At 38.9% G+C, this 17,563-nt stretch overlaps 1 protein-coding gene and 1 pseudogene across 4 annotated transcripts in view; one reads left to right on the forward strand and one right to left on the reverse strand.

The window, feature by feature from the left end:
• The window catches only part of PRDM4 (PR/SET domain 4), a 28,206-nt gene that overhangs the window by 3,508 nt on the left and 7,135 nt on the right, over positions 1 to 17,563 (forward strand). The window contains exons 3-11 of one of the 4 annotated variants that reach the window (XR_012039326.1): positions 2,675 to 2,808; positions 4,636 to 4,821; positions 6,846 to 7,640; positions 12,228 to 12,377; positions 13,745 to 13,884; positions 15,286 to 15,371; positions 15,977 to 16,104; positions 16,737 to 17,051; positions 17,274 to 17,446. Coding sequence is in view for 3 of the 4 variants with exons in the window: in XM_072844211.1 (XP_072700312.1) it covers positions 2,675 to 2,808; positions 4,636 to 4,821; positions 6,846 to 7,640; positions 12,228 to 12,377; positions 13,745 to 13,884; positions 15,286 to 15,371; positions 15,977 to 16,104; positions 16,737 to 17,051 (1,934 nt within the window). In the remaining variant the exon portion in view is untranslated. The remainder of the gene's footprint in view (positions 1 to 2,674; positions 2,809 to 4,635; positions 4,822 to 6,845; positions 7,641 to 12,227; positions 12,378 to 13,744; positions 13,885 to 15,285; positions 15,372 to 15,976; positions 16,105 to 16,736; positions 17,052 to 17,273; positions 17,447 to 17,563) is intronic. The other 3 variants (XM_072844211.1, XM_072844212.1, XM_072844213.1) reach the window with 3 other exon arrangements.
• Positions 1,320 to 2,536, reverse strand: LOC140642952 (non-selective voltage-gated ion channel VDAC2-like; annotated as a pseudogene).

Here is a 17,563-nt window from a genome sequence, read left to right on the forward strand (position 1 = left end):
AAGTGGGACTCGCTCCCAGGACTTCAGGATCACACCCTAAGCCGAAGGCAGACACTTAACCCCTGAGCCACCCAGGTGTCCCATCTCTAAATTTTGATATAGGAACTAATAGTTATTTGATAGCCTCCAATAACGTCTTGTTCAAACCACTGTTATTCTGATAACATTATTAATGACAATGTAACGTAGATTGCATAGAAAGGGCGATTCTCAGATTTTTTGGCTTGACAAAAATGGTCTAGATTTAAAAAAAAAGATTTGATGTATAGAAAAACGTTTTGGCAGTGTTTTGCAGTATGATCTGTGCTATGATTTGGGGCATAGAACATGTCTCTGAGCCTGGTTTCCTCATTTATTTTGAAGACTTGGTGAGAGAATATGAAGTAAATTTTTATAAAGTATGTGTAGCAAAGCTTACATAATAACCTATTTGGTGGCTATTAAGATTTCTGTACAGAAATTTATTTATTTTTAAGATATTTTATTTATTTATTGAAGACAGACACAGATAGAGAGGCAGAGACACAGGCAGAGGGAGAAGCAGGCTCCACGCAGGGAGCCTGACGTGGGACTGGATCCTGGGTCTCCAGGATCACACGCTGGGCTGAAGGCGGCGCCAAACTGCTAGGCCATCAGGGCTGCCCTCTATACAGAATTTTAATAAAATCTAATCCATGAAGGAAATATGGTGCTTCTTCACACCATTAATAATTGAATTCAGACCCACTATTGCTGTAACTCTTAGTAAAAAGAATTAGTAAAAATTATTTTGAGTGGGTTAAAACAAACTGTATACAGAGGTCTGGTTTGAAGTAATAGACCATTTGCATAAAATACTGTGAAAGAAAACTTGGATGATTTGAAACAAACTCTGCCATATGCTCTAAGAATTGCACTTTTCTTCAGGCAGTGTACATAGGGTTTGGAACAAAACCCCTGAGTTAAGTCCTTTTCTGTTTTGTGACCTTGACTGAATTAATGTCTTTGAATCCTAGTTTCCTGATCAGTAGAAAGAATAACTCTATCTTAGAGAACTGTGAGCATAATAAAAATTAAGTAGTAGTTAGTCAGCTCCCATTTCCCTCCCCCGATCTTTTCAGGCTCTTCAATAACTTCTTTTTTTTTTTTTTTACTTGGAGTCATTAATTATGTATACTTGTTTTTATTCATAATCTGTAATGTCTGGGGATACCAAAAGTAATTCTAATGATGGCCAAATTTAACAGAAATTTTTTAACCTCATCTTAAAACTTCCACTGATCCTTCTGGTTCAATGGCAATTTTCAATGTTAATAGGAACATAACAAACATGCACACAATTACACAGTTTTCATAAAGGTCTATTTCATTATTGGTGGGTAGCGCATTTAACAGTTAAATATATTTAAATAATGTATAGGTGACTGGAGGACTGCAGTATTGGTAACTAGATAACCAATTTAACTAGAAACCAGCTAACAAGTAACTGTCTAAATATTTAAAATACAGCTCTTGTTCAGATCATCCTTTGTTTTGATCACCTTCTTGGGGGAGGGAGGGGGGGAAGCCTGCTGGTCACACTGGAAATATATTAAGGCCAAATCCTCTGATAACCATTCCCAGAGGTTTCTTTCAGCTGGATTAAGCCTCCAACTCCAGGGCAAGCCCAAGTTTGTGGCCTCCAGCATTAATGCTCTTCCCATCTACCAGGGTAGACAGTGTAAGCTTGACACCAGGCCTCAGAGTCTGAGTGTAGCCCACTCCAGTTAAACTAGAGTTGTTGACTTTTGCCTGATGTCCAAGCAAGGTTTACTGAAGTATCAAGATCTTCACATACTTTCTTTTTTTTTTTCTTTTTTTTTTTTTTTCCTTCACATACTTTCTGATTAAATTGATCCTCCAAATTCTATCCTGTCATTGACATTAGCGTGTAGTTGGAAGTCCCCAGTCCTGTAGCCTACTGCAAAGTTATGTCTTGTCAGCTTTGATTTGGCACTGTCAAAAGTCATCTGGTAGCCAGCAAGCCATAACCAAAGACGGCTGAACCATGGATTGCAGGTCCAGCAAAATCAAAGTCAACGTCACAACCAAGGTTTATACACTCCCGCTTGTAAGAAGGCTTGATTTTACTATTTTTCTTTCCTGTGTTTGGTGAAAAGATGGTATCAAATGTCAGTTTCAAACCTTGACAGATCTGGTCTTCAATTGCGATTTCTGTTCCCAGAGTGTTATCGGTGTTCCACTTTTCTGTGAAAGTCAGGCCATACTCACACCATTTATATCTGGTCTCCAAGGTTCCAGTAACTTTACCAGTGTCTGTATTAGATGAACCAGACGTTGAGAGTTCCACACCACTGCATGACTTTGTTTTCACATCCAGTTTCACCAACCCAAAACCAAATCCTTTGTTGAAAATATCTCTGGCAGCCTTGCCAAGGTCAACATAGGATGGAGGAACACACATTGGCTGCGCACAGCTCTGCCCGTAGGTCGCCATGGTGAGGCCACAGGAAGGGGTGATCTGGTGGTCTCCTGAGAGGAGCCGCTACCACCGCTCCACTTGCAGCTCCAGCTGCTGGGATTGCTCAGGGTCAGGCTGCAGCTACCCTGGCTGGAGGGCAGTTACTCTTCAGTAACTTAAATGGAATTACTGAGGTAAGATTTTGCCTAATGGGTCATGTGTGCTCTTTCTTAGGATGAATGAAATGAACCTGAGCCCAGTGGGGATGGAGCAGCTGACTTCATCCTCTGTGAGCAATGCCTTGCCAGTCTCAGGGAGTCATCTAGGGTTGGCTGCCTCACCCACTCACAATGCCATCCCTGCCCCAGGTGAGTAGTAAGGGAGAGCCACTGAATTTCAATACTTAATTGCATTATCAGTTCTTGGTGGAGCCTAAAGGGAGACAAAGCCCCTTTAAGAGTGTAAAGGAGAAGCCCAGCAGGTCTGAGCAACAGTTCCACATGTGGCAGCATCATGGAAGAAATGTTTTTGTGGACTACTGGAGTTGTAGTGGATAGGAGTAGCAGTTTTTTTTATTAGTCCTGTTGTGGGGTTGGTGGCCTTTATCTAGAGATGTAATTGACTTGGCATTTTATCTAGGTTTATCTGTTCATCTGGTTCACATCTTTAGCACTCTGTCCCTGGGTTAATAGAAGAGAATGAAAGTTATTCTACCAACTGTTCCCAGAAAGTAAGAGCGCTTGAGCTTCATTTTTTATTACCTCTGGAATTGGCAACAACTGCAAATACACCAGGCTTAAAATTAAAAGAGGAGGTACCAGAGATCTCCTCTGTGGAAATGCTGTTAGCCTCCGTACTCAGAAATAGTATAGAAAAAGCTCTCATTTTCCTCCATCACTGTACTTTAAAAAACTTTTATTTATTTTCTTTTTCTTTTGGAAGAGCAAAGAGATAAGCTATTGACTCTTAATGATCTATGGCATTGTAATGTATTGGACTTTATTTTTTAAGGTTTTATTTATTTATTTGTGAGAAAGGGAGATATCACAGGGAGAGGGAGAAGCAGGCTCCCTGCTGAGCACAGAGCCTGACATAAGGCTGGATCCCAGGATCCTGAGATCATGACCTGAGCCAAAAGCAGATGCTTAACCAACTGAGCCACTCAGGTGCTCCTGTATTGGACTTTCTTTATCACAATTTGAGTTAATGGAGATGCCTGTCTGTGGAGCATGTGATTCTTGATTTCAAGATTGTACATTTGAGTCCCGTGTTGAATGTAGAGATTACTTAATAAAATTTTTTTAAAAATGTTTAAGGGTGTTTTAAATCTTTAATTTGTTTAAATAGTTCTCTGTAGGGATTACCTGCTTAGTTACTAAAATGCAGCAGCTGAATAAATTCATCTACACTAGGGTCTCTACCTTCTTTTCAGGTGTCCAAAAGAAATTTAAAAAAACTTATTAGTAAACTCATTTGATTATCTCTTAGGCATTCCTTTTAGTGAACACTCTTGTTAAGGAGTAAAGGCCTATTAAAAAATATTGCCACTGGCAAAAATAATGCAAATTAGCACTGTCCAAGTTTGTGAGTATTCATTGTTATACTTAGGCATAGTAAGAGTCACTTTGACACTTTGCAAGTATAATCAAAGATAAATATCTAAAATTTAACTTTTTTAAATTATGAAATATAGGAAATACACAAAAGAGTACATGAAAGTATATTTGTGCAGTTTTGCATTTACCTTCCAAGTATAAGCATATCTTTGAATTTTTAAAAAGCAAAACATTCTCACCATGTAAAATGGGAAATACAAATAATACAGGAAAAGAATTCGTAATATCATTACTCAGAGACCACTCCTGTGAACTTTGGTATTTTTTCCCATTATTTTTATCTCTATATGATTTGTTCTCTTAAACTGTATTTAAACTAGTTTTTTAATTGTAATGTTTTAATACTTAAAAGCAATACAGACAACTGGAAGATCAGCTTGACCATTTTAAAACTAACTTAACTCCCTTTAGACCTATTTCTGGATATTTGCACAATACTGTCTATGGAGATAAGGGGCTACTAGGTGAGATTTTTCCCCCCATATGTAGAAACCTCCCAAAGAGTTTAGCTAGTGATTATAGAAAGAGTTTTTAAGTACTTACTTTCTTTTAATTGAGGAAAAAAACATTTTTTTGTAGGCCTGCCAGTGGCAATTCCAAACCTGGGTCCCTCCCTGAGCTCTTTGCCTTCTGCTTTGTCTCTAATGCTCCCAATGGGTATTGGGGATCGAGGGGTGATGTGCGGGTTACCCGAAAGAAACTACACCCTACCTCCACCACCGTACCCCCACCTGGAGAGCAGTTACTTCAGAACCATTCTACCTGGTAAGTAGTACAGTTATTTGGAACATTAGAAGAAAGCCTCCTCTTAACCTCCTTTCTTGAAGACTTGAATAACACTTTTTTCTGTTTTTCAGTATTGGATATTAATATCTAGGTGGGAAAAAATATTTTTGTACCTTTCCTCTTACAATGTACAGATAACACATTATTAATATAACAGTTAGACTAAGTTTTATTTATTAAGGGTGCTTAAGCAATTTTTCTCCTTCTTTCCTCCAGTATTTCCTTGATTCAGTTTTTATAATTCTGCAGTTGTAATTCCTATCAACCATATATCCTGTTAGTGTCATTATTATAAATTCAAGTTTATAGGTTAAGTTTATTGATATTTTTGTTCTAAATATTTATTTTAGAAAATTTAGCAAATAGGGAGGAGAACCACTCATACATAGTTCCATCGTCCATCTTTTTGATGTACTTCCCTCCTTTTATCTCAGTGTATAGTTTTTTAATATTTTTTATAATTAAGACTATACTTTCTATATGATTGTGTATCCTTTTCCACTTTATATTTTTCTTTCCTTTTTTTTTTTTTTTTTTTAAGATTTTGTTTATTTATTCATGAGAGACAGGCAGAGACATAGGCAGAGGGAGAAGCAGGCTCCCTGTGGGGAGCCTGATGGGAATCCCCATCCTAGGACCTCAGGATCACGCTCTGAGCTGAAAGCAGACGCTCAACCACTGAGCCACCCAGGTGTCCCTACTTCATTTTTTTCTGTAGTTATTTTCCATAACTGCTGTATGGTTTTCATAATTATTATTTTTAATGCTGCATTATAGTCTTCTGAATGGATATTCCATGGTTTATTTATAATCAATCTTTATTGTTGGACAGTTTGGTTTTTCTAGGTTCTTATTACAGGAATGTCTTTGTATATAATATCTATAAAATGCATTTAGGGAAGATTATCCTCAGTGGAATTTCTTGTGCAAGAGCACATGAATGTCTTTTGGGTTCTTAATATATATACTTTCCAAGGAAGTTTTAGTAATTTTCATTCCCACTGGCAATGCAGCAGGTACCATTTCACCATATCCTTACAAGCATGTATATTCAAGTATTTCTTTTGGTTTTAATAAAGCAGATTCAATTGTGACTTTGTTTTGAATGGAATGTAATATGCTATGATAGTTTAATAACTTAAAACTTAGTTATATTTCTTTTTTATTTTTACTTTTTTTCAAAGATTTTATTTATTCATGAGAGACATACAGAGAGGCAGAGACATAGGTAGAGGGAGAAGCAGGTTCCCAGTGGGGAGCCCGATGTGGAACTCGATCCCAGAACCCCAGGATGCCCGAGCCAAAGGCAGATAGGTGCTCAACCACTGAGCCACGTAGGCATCCCTGGAAGATCTGCTTTTAAATCATTTTACCGGGATCCCTGTGTGGCGCAGCGGTTTAGCGCCTGCCTTTGGCCCAGGGCGCGATCCTGGAGACCCAGGATCAAATCCCACGTCGGGCTCCCGGTGTATGGAGCCTGCTTCTCCCTCTGCCTGTGTCTCTGCCTCTCTCTCTCTCACTGTTTGCCTATCATAAATAAATAAAAAAAAAAATTAAAAAAAAAATCATTTTACCTTTTAATTTTTATAAAACAAATTTCAGCATCTTGGGTCTCAGGAATTCCAACTATGTATATATTAAAGGCATCATTTAAATGCTTAATTTCCATGGACTTCAAAGGAACATAGTTAATCTTTTATAGTGTCTGAGTTTCACAGGGATAATCTTTTATAGTGTCTGAGTTTCACAGGGAAAACTGAATTATGGTATATGTATGTTGCTATTTATAAGGTATATATATCAATTTAACCAAATAAGTAAGTAAAGATTCTTTTATCGTCTATTTATGTTGCTGTTTTTATAAAGTATATCAGTTAAGCCAGAGAAGTAGGTAAGAGATTAATCTAGTTATTTGTAAGGAAAATAGTTTCTAGCATTTGGAATTTCTTATATTTAATGCTGTACTAAAAAATCTCTGATATCTCATCTTTTCCCTTTCCCAGGCATTTTATCTTATTTAGCTGACAGACCACCTCCTCAGTATATACACCCTAACTCTATAAATGTTGATGGTAATACAGCACTGTCTATCGCCAATAACGCTTCAGCTCTAGATCCCTATCAGTCCAGTGGAAATGTTGGATTGGAGCCAGGCATTGTTTCAATAGACTCTCGCTCTGTGAATACACATGGTGCCCAAAGTCTTCATCCCAGTGATGGCCACGAGGTGGCCTTGGACACAACAATCACTATGGAGAACGTCTCTAGGGTTACCAGCCCAATCTCTACAGATGGAATGGCAGAAGAACTTACGATGGATGGTGTTGCAGGCGAGCATTCCCAGATCCCAAATGGCTCCAGAAGTCATGAACCTTTGTCTGTTGATTCTGTGAGCAGCAATCTTGCAGCAGACACTGTAGGACATGGTGGTGTGATACCCATTCATGGGAATGGCCTGGAGCTCCCTGTGGTCATGGAGACGGACCACATTGCAAGTCGGGTCAACGGGATGTCTGACAGTGCCCTCAGTGACTCCATTCACACCGTGGCCATGAGCACCAACTCTGTAAGCGTGGCACTCTCTACCTCACACAACCTCGCCTCCCTAGAATCTGTTTCCCTCCATGAAGTTGGCCTAAGCCTAGAACCTGTGGCTGTCTCCTCCATCACCCAGGAGGTTGCTATGGGGACAGGTCATGTAGATGTATCTTCAGACAGTCTTTCTTTTGTACCACCTTCACTGCAAATGGAAGACTCCAATTCAAACAAGGAAAATATGGCAACCTTGTTTACAATTTGTGAGTGTATTTAGCCTTTTTCTTTTGGAAATATTGGTAGAAAGGGTCATCATCTCTAATAGATTTAGTCCAAAGTCACGTGTTAGGGAAGCATAGAAAGTAAATTTTGGAATTTTTCTTTGTGTATTGTGCTTTATTAATGTGCCTTTTCCTCCAGCTGAATGACATACAGACATTTTGTTGGTTCTTAAGTATTCTAAAATAAGGAAACCAGGGTCATTTCCTTCTGTATTTTACAGATAAGGTCAGACCAATATATTCATGATATTTCCCTGGGTTTCAGAAATAGAGTTATTATAGAAGTAAACTTCAGTGAGGTAGTCTGTGTTTCATGCTCAGTGAGGTAGTCTGTGTGTCATGCTGTGTGCTTTGTCAATATAAGACAAATTTATTAGATGATATGTACTATCTTATCCCCATGGAAAAAATGTCGGTTGATACGAACACAGTTTTTATTTTTGCTCAGAATGCATGTAAATTACTATAGTTGGACATGTAAGAATTCTTTTTATGGGGCAGTGGTAACAAAAAGCAGTGTAAAGACTGTTCATTTGTTGGTGTTACTACATGCTTCATTCATGCAGGAAACGTGTCGAGTGCTTTACTCTGTGCTAGAGGCAGGGTAGAAAACAGTCTGTGAGAGATGACACATGCCTTTAAAGAGCTTATGTCTGATGGGAGGCATAGGCAAGTAAACAAGCTATCGTAATACAACATAAGTGGGAAGATGGGATTAAATATTAGGTTTAAGAGAGCCTAAAGCGGAGCATCTAACCAAGCCATGGAAGGAATAGAGAAGAGTTACCAGGGGAGGCAGTGCATATGTTAGTTAGCACAGACTTGAAGGACAAGAAAGATGTTGGTAGCTGAGTATCAGGAAGAACAGTGTCCCAGACAGGAGTTGGCACCTGTAAGTACCTAGGACTAAAAAAATTTTGCATGCTTCAGAATTGTTGAAGCATAGTATGTAGGTGATGAGAAAGAAGTAGGAGCCAGAACCCAAAGGGTCTTCTAAGAAGTCAGTGGTCTTAACGAGTGCAATTTGGGATGGGGGCTCTGTTGCAAAAGTGAGACGAGTAGGCAGGTAAGGAAGATGATGCCAAAATTTAAGTGGAAGGTGATTTTCTAACCTGGAGTTGAGGTGATGTTGAGGAAAGTGGGGAGTATTTACAAAAAACTTAGTAGAGCTTGCCAATTAAAGTTGGGGGAGAGAAGGGTGAAGGAGATATCCCCTGGTTTCTGGCATGGGAAACTAGGTGGAGAGTGGTACTACTTCTTAGGATAATGAATGGTGGAGGAGGCCTCTTTTTTTTTTTTTTTTGAGGAGCTGGTTTCAGACATGTTGATTTCAGTGTCTATAAAATACCCAATAGAGTTTTTTTTTTAAGATTTTATTTATTTGACAGAACACAAGGGGGGGAGGGGCATAAGAAGGAGGAGGAGACTCCCCATAGAGCAGGGAGCCAGTGACCATGACCTGAGCCCAAGGCAGATGCTTAACCAACTGAGCCACCCAGCCATGCCTCAATAGAGATGTCTAATGAGAATTTTAATCTGGAGCACAGAGATCTGTCTGCAAATACTCAGGGATCCTCAGCATTAGAATGTCAATCATAGCCATGGAAGGGGGGTAAAATTATCTCCTAGTGAGAGTGTGGAGTATAAGAGAGGGTAGAGGAAGAGCTTCCAAAGTAGACTGAACAGGAGGGTCAGAAAAGTAGGACAAAGCTTCTGGTGCCTCAGAAGCCAAGCAGTGAGGAGAACTTTTATGTTAAACTTTTAAAGTCTGAAATCAATAATTTAAAAATATTTTAATTTAGGGATGATTAATGGAGGCTCATTAACTCAGCAGAGGATAAGAGAGGCCTAAATAAGCCTGTTGATTCTTTTTTAAGTGGTCATGTGGAATCTTGCTCCTGTGTGTGTGTGTTTTAAAGATTTTATTTATTTATTTATTCATGAGAGACAGAGAGAGAGAGAGGCAGAGACACAGGCAGAGGGAGAAGCAGGCTCCTTGCAGGGAACCCAACGTGGGACTCCATCCTGGGTCTCCAGGATCACACCCCGGGCTGCAGGTGGAGCTAAACTGCTGCGCCACCAGGGCTGTCCTCCTGTGTGTGTTTTTTAAAAAATGAGATAGAATTCACATACACATTTTAAAGTGTACAATTTCGTAGTTTTTTTGTATACTGACAAAGTTGTGTAACAATCACCACTATCTAATTTCAAAGCATTAACACCCTGTAAAGATACCCCACTAGCAGTTGCTCATCATTCCTGCCCTTCCAACTCCCTTCCCTCCCTGCCACGGTCCTCAGGCAACCACTAATCTACTTTCTATCTATAGATTCACCTGTCCTGGACACTTCATATAATGGAAACATATGATATGTGGCCTTTGTGATTTGCTTCTTTCCCTTAGGACAATGTTGTCATATTTCATTCGTGTTGTAGCAGGTGTCAGTGCTTCATTCCTCTTTATGGCTGTATAATAATATTCCATTGTTTGAATATACCACATTTTGTTTATCCACCTTTCACTTATGAACATTTAGTTTCTCCTTTGGCTATTATGAATACTGCTGTGTGAACATTCATGTACAAGTTTTTGTATGTACATATGTTTAAGTCTCTTAGATATATATTTAGGAATGGAATTACTCTGTATTTAACTTTTTGAGGAAATGTTAGAGTTTTCTGAAGTGATTGCACCATTTTCAATTCTCAACATCAATGTGTGAGCGTTCCAGTTTCTCCACATCTTTTAAACACTTTTTCTGTTATCCATCTTACCAACTGTGAAGTGGCATCTCATTGTGGTTTAGATTTTTTTGTTTGTTTTTTTTTTAGATTTGGATTATCAGATTGATAATGATGGCAAACCTCTTCCTTTACATGTTCTAATTGGCCATTTGTGTATTTTCGAGAAACCTTTAAAGCATTTTTTGCAGTATGAAATCTGAATCTCCTTTGGAGATTTAGCATAGTTTCTTATTAAGAGCAGTGAACAATCAGTTCTCACTAGGTATAGGGGATCTCTAATCTGATATTCAAAGTATTTTTAGTCAAGTAATGGTTGAAGTAAGATACTATTTCTGCTTTGCCTAAATATGAAAATGTACTGATATTTTATGTCATTTAATGAGAAATGTTCAATAATTAGGAAAAAAAGATACTTAGATGTCTTTGGTTCTGAGGTTGATGTATTCCATCTGTTTTGTGGATGAATTTGGAAAGTTTGAACATAATCATTGACTGATAGGGTCATGTGTGCTATTCCTTAACAGAAATGAAGCAGATTTATGGACAGGGATACTCATGAGCTTCTAAAAGTGAAGTTACAGTAACCAGGGGATCCCTGGGTGGCTCAGCAGTTTAGCACCTGCCTTCAGCCCAGGGCGTGATCCTGGAGTCCCAGGATTGAGTCCCACTACAGGCTCCCTGCGTGGAGCCTGCTTCTCCCTCTGCCTGTGTCTCTGCCTCTGTCTCTGTGTCTCTCATGAAGATATAAATAAAATCTTAAAAAAAAAAAAAAGTTACAGTAACCATAGACAGCAGTATATATAAAGACAGCACCCTTTCTGACAATGCAAAAAGAAAGACTATATGAACAGTAAGAAATTAAAAGTCTTAAATACTGCAAGAATATGACTACCTACTGTCCCTAAGAGCATTTGTTTTTTTGTTTTTTTTTGTGTTTTTGTTTTTTTTTTGTCTTAAGAATCTGTCATCAAACCTGGGCAGCCAGTTTGTTCATAATGAAGCAAAAGTTGGCAGTCATGCACCTAGCTCTGACTCTTTAGATTTTATTTATGCAGGAGAGACACAGAGGTAGAGACACAGGCAGAGGGAGAAGCAGGCTCCATGCGGGGAGCCCGATGTGGGACTCGATCCCAGGACTTGAGGATCACACCCTGGGCCGAAGGCAGGTGCTAAGCCGCTGAGCCACCCAGGGATTCCCCCTAGCTCTGACTCTTGACCTATATTGTCATCTCTGTTTTGGCTTTGTATGATGGCATTTCAACTCCTATTTGCTCATATAGTTTGGTAGAATTGGAATCTTAGGACTTTAGGTACCATATCTAAAAGTATTAGGTATTTACTTAATGTAAAGAACACTACTCTTTTTTTAAGATTTTATTTATTTATTCATGAGAGACAGAGGCAGAAACATAGAGGGAGAAGCAGGCTCCCCATGGGAGCCCGATGCAGGACTCAGTCCCAGGACCCCAGGATTGTGACCTGAGCTGAAGGCAGACATTCAACCACACTTGAGCCACCCAGGTGCCCCAAGAACACTGTACTTTTTTTTTTTTGAATTAATATACTGTTACTTTTTGATCAGTCTCTTCTGGACTGAAACAGTAAAATTGTTCTGTGAGATTTGATCTGCTCTTACTGGAAAGAGATGTAAGAGTGGGATATGTATCTTAGTGTAAGAAAGTGATTCTTTGACAGAGTATTTTTACTAGAACTTTGCTTCTTACTAGTTACACTTTAGTAATTAGCATTTAAATAAGAAAGCAGGTGGTACTTTAGGCTGCTTGAACTAATGCCATTTCTGTGTCTCAAATTTCCTACCCACAGGGTGCACTCTCTGTGACCGAGCCTATCCCTCAGACTGCCCCGATCATGGACCAGTGACTTTTGTTCCTGACACTCCAATAGAGAGCAGAGCAAGGCTTTCTCTCCCAAAGCAGCTTGTCCTCCGCCAGTCAGTGGTTGGAGCAGAAGTTGGTAAGAATCTTGGAAGCATAAAACCCCATCTCTTCTCTTCTTCCTTTGTAGGGGAGAGTTCTAAAAGTGGATTCATATGTGCTTGATTCAAAAGTCAATTGACAGCTCAAGATTTATCTTTCTAGGAACATTTGACCAGTGATAGCAATAAATCAAGTTGAAAATTTATTGAGAAATAAATAAATTAAATAAATTTATTTATTCATAAATAAATTTAATGAATAAATAAATAAAATCTTAAAAAAAAAATGAATAAAGGAGAAAATCTTGGCCTGAGTCTGAAGACTTCTATTCTTGGCTGTATTATTCTCTAATGATTATGACAAAACAGTCCTTGAAACTTGTTTCTTTTATCAGAGAATTCATCACTGATAACGCTTTGTCACAAAAGGGTTGTCTAATACTCCTTAGGAAAAAGGAATAAGAAACATAGACTGCCAGAGTTTGGTTATCCAGATTTAAATTTACAATCGTTTCTGAATTACTGTGCCATTTCTTTGTCGATATTAAGCTGGGTTTATTATTTTTTCAGCTGTAGTTTGGGTATGAGTCAGTTGAAAACATTAAAATAGCTTAGATAATATTGAGCAATGCTTTAAGCACAGATGCTTGAAGTTTGATTTACTCTGTAGTAATTATATTTTTATAATTGAGTTACATCCTATAAGCCTTTTTTATGTATTAACTCTGAAATAACACTTGGAGGGACTTGATTTGGTTCCTTCTGTGTAACACTGGGTTTAGGTATTTCTTTCTTTCTTTCTTTTTTTTTTTTTTTTAAGATTTTATTTATTCATGAGGGACCAGAGAGAGAGGCAGAGACATAGGCAGAGGGAGAAGCAGGCTCCATGCAGGGAGCCCAACACGGGACTTGATCCCTGGACTCCAGGATCAAGCCCTGAGCCGAAGGCAGACACTCAACCACTGAGCCATTCATGCGTCCCAAGGGTTTAGGGATTTCTGATACTGCTTCTTACTCTGCACTTTTCTTTTTTCTTTTTTTTTTTTTCCCCATGAGAGACACAGAGAGAGGCAGAGATACAGGCAGAGGCAGAAGCAGGCTCCTTTTGGGGAGCCCAATGCAGGACTCGATTCCCAGACTGGGATCATGCCCTGAGCTGAAGGCAGACACTCAACCACTGAGCCATCCATGTGTTCCTTAACTCTGTGCATTTCTTCTGAGCCCCATTTAATCTGATCATTACATTTTCTGTATTTATGGGATAGAACCCATAAGACTGTAGCTACATCACAGGAGTGCTGGAATAGCCATAGTTCTTAGGTTCACTGAATATTAAGATTCTTTAAATGAGCTAAGCCACTCTGTCTTGTGTATCCTGTTAGATGCTTAATCATTGATTGGGTAGTTGATGTCTTTTCACTGATAGGAGTGTGGACTGGAGAAACCATTCCCGTGCGGACTTGCTTTGGGCCTTTAATTGGCCAACAGAGCCACTCCATGGAAGTAGCAGAATGGACAGACAAGGCAGTCAACCATATCTGGAAGGTCAGTGTTCATGAAGCTTTTCTCTGGCTTTTGGATGTTTTTATTATAGTGAGGTAGTTAAAAGTGATGTAAAAGCAAAACTGGCTAAATTTCTATGGTGTCATTCACCTGGCATTTATTTAACATTATATCCTTTCTGTTCTTTGTAGCCAAATTCTAATATTTAGCAAAACACCAGCTACTAAACTTAGAAAAGAAACTGCTTTTAGTCTTCCTTTTGTTAGATAATCCAGCGATTCCTCATTTTGATTTTTTGAGGCAGCTGAGGACATGGACTTTGTTTATATGATGAAAGTCTTATTTTGTAATCAAAACATTCCTCAAATAGGTTGGCAAACAGTTCTGGGATTGGAAGCTAAGATCATTTCTTTAGTTTTCTTTTTTAAAGATTTTACTTGATTTTGAGAGAGAGCGAGAGAGCCAGTGAGCACAAGCTGTGGGGAGAGGGAGAAGCAGACTCCCTGTTGAGCAGGGAGCCTGATGCGGGGCTTGATCCCAAGACCCTGGGATCATGACCTGAGCTGAAGGCAGATACTTAATTGACTGAGCCACCCAGGTGCCCTGGATCATTTTTCTAGTTTTCTAATGGTAAAATTTCAGGAAAATGCAAGGTTTTATATTTTATTTTTTATTTTTTAAAAATTTTTATTTATTTATGATAGTCACACAGAGAGAGAGAGAGAGAGAGGAGAGAGGCAGAGACCTAGGCCGAGGGAGAAGCAGGCTCCATGCACCGGGAGCCCGACGTGGGATTCAATCCTGGGTCTCCAGGATCGCGCCCTAGGCCAAAGGCAGGCGCTAAACCGCTGCGCCATCCAGGGATCCCAAATGCAAGGTTTTAATGTAAATAGCTATTCGTATAACACATTTATGTAGAGTCACTTGTAGTTAGTAGATTGGAAATGATGTCTGCAAAATTGAAGTGAGAAGAAAGTTGATCTTGTGATCATTGGAAAGGTAAGGTGCTGCCAGCATTGGGGACATGAGTTTTGGTATCCAAAAAACACAGAAGAATGCTAGGTCCATTAGAAGAAGAATGAGAAGAGATGGTTCTATGACCTTAATGTCTCTTTAGTCACTCATTATCACCAAGTGGTAGGTGATGAAAACAAGTAGACTGTTTTTGTTTTTTCCAGTCAAGCCAAAATGTGAATAATTAAGATCAGGGTCATTTTGTACCTCGAGCACTAACTGTTGGTCTCTAGTGGTCTTTATTACATTGCTGGAAATGGGGGCTGGGTGAAATGACAAATGTGTAAGAAGGCAACCATGGAGTTCTGCACTGACTAGGAAAGCTGTAGCCTACTGTGGAGTCAATGAAACTGTTGCCAGCCTAACTTCAGTAGCACTTTGTATTGCCTGTCAGTTCATTTGACATGTACGTTTGCCTTTTGTTGGCAGATATACCACAATGGTGTCCTAGAATTCTGCATCATCACAACTGATGAAAATGAATGTAATTGGATGATGTTTGTGCGTAAAGCCAGGTAAGAGTAGTCTTGGATGAAGAGATAGTTACGATTTGGATATTTTTAATAGGAAGCTTTGCATAAAATAGAGCAGAGCCAAAGATTCCAGATTATACTGATGTCTGAACAAGACTTCTTACCTTCTTTACTCCAGTAGTTGTTGACTAATGGTGATTATAAATCAAAACAGAAAAAGCTATCCTTTTTAAAAATAGTTTAATCTACCAGTGCAATAGGGAGTAATAGGGTCTTCATTGAATTTGTAAGTGGGTACCTTTTCTCTATATCTGCTGTTGGTCAACCATTAGGCCGTAAGTTAATTATTATTCAGCTACCTATCTCTGTGTTTTTGTCATATTGCTTTTTTAAAACTTAATTTTATTTAGTTTTCTTCTGTTGATAAGTTCTCTAGTGTTTCTGACTGTAAAGGGGAATCAGCTGATGTACAGAAAAAAGAATTCTGCTTCTATACAAGTCCCTCCTAATACGATAGAGAATTAGAAAAAATGACCCAAAGTAAATAGTTCTCTAAGTTTTCATATAGAATTTTGCTCTAGGGATAGGATGTGTTTAGTATATACCTCAAAATTAATATACTTCATCTATTAAATGTGATAACTTAGGAACCGGGAAGAGCAGAATTTGGTGGCTTATCCCCATGATGGAAAAATCTATTTCTGCACCTCACAGGATATCCCTCCTGAAAATGAACTGCTTTTTTATTACAGCCGGGATTATGCTCAGCAGATTGGTAAGTTACTATAAGACTTGTTTCTCCTGAATCTAGCATAGTAAAAACACCCTGAGGACCAGTAGTAGTTTTGGTAATGACTTACATGTTCACTGAAGTAAATCATATACCTTTGTATAAATAAAAGCAGGATATTATCCCTGTGTTAGAAGGTTACAATCTGTGAGGTTCTTCACAAACTGAATGTTATTGATCATGCAGTATTCATGTGAAAGTTACTTTTGTGGTAAAATTTTGATTTGGGGTATTTGAAGTTCCTGAGGCTACTTTTTTTGAGCCAGTACCATTGTAATTTACGTTCATAAAGAACAGTAATTACGTTCCTTTAATTGACTTAACCTGCATAGTCTTTTTCTTTGCATTGTGTCATGATGACAAGCTATGTTTAAGAGTTTGTATTACAAAAAAAAAAAGGTTTTTGCTTAGGAAAGATGTATCATCATCTTCCTTTGTGCCCAACATGCTGTGTGCGATGCGGGGAATAGAGGATTAAACTATACATTTTAGTTTTACAGGTAGTGGGCAAGATGGAAATTTTGGTAGAACGGAGAAGTGTAAGCAGCGTTATTAATATCAAGAACGAGTTTTACAGTTTAAGTACGAGGAGACATTGAGTCATTTTTGTTTTGAAGGTGCTCCCGAACATCCAGATGTGCACCTCTGTAACTGTGGCAAGGAATGCAGTTCCTATACAGAGTTCAAAGCTCACCTTACCAGCCACATCCATACCCATCTTCATAGCCAGGGCCACAGCAGCAGCCATGGGCCGAGCCACAGCAAAGAAAGGAAGTGGAAGTGCTCAATGTGCCCCCAGGCTTTTATCTCTCCTTCCAAACTTCATGTCCACTTTATGGGTCACATGGGTATGAAGCCCCACAAGTGTGATTTCTGTAGCAAGGCTTTTAGTGATCCCAGCAACCTGCGGACCCACCTCAAGATACATACAGGTAAGTTGAATTAGACCATCAAAATGGAATTGTGCAACAATTAGAAATTGCGGTAGTAAAGAAATTGCAGCTAGCTAGTCTTGCAGGTGGAGTTAATACGTGAGAAAATGAATCCATCTGGCTGTCAGCAGGACTTCATTGGGTGATAGATAAGTCTTGGTGCGGTAATTGCACTTCCTCAGAGAGTGTTAGCTCCTGTTATTACGATGTTTCACATTCCAGGTGCTGCCCCCACCATGGTTTGAAGGTGACCGGGAAAATGGACTTAATCGGGAAGTTGATGCATGTGTTTGGCCTGAAAGCAAAAGGAATGCTATAGAAACATTCTGAGCCTTGCAGAGAGCTCATTCTGAGTCACCAGCCAGAGCCTATTTCTCTCCTGTGAATATTGTCCAGTAAATACTGCCAAATTTTGTTTTTTGAGTTTCCATTTACCAGATTCCATGCAAGCTAACCCCTTTCTTTTAGCACTTATTTTTAAAATACATTTACTACAAAATAACTGATGACAT

Source organism: Canis lupus, chromosome 11 (genome assembly GCF_048164855.1).
Source record: "Canis lupus baileyi chromosome 11, mCanLup2.hap1, whole genome shotgun sequence".
In the NCBI taxonomy this organism is placed as follows: Eukaryota; Metazoa; Chordata; class Mammalia; order Carnivora; family Canidae; genus Canis; species Canis lupus.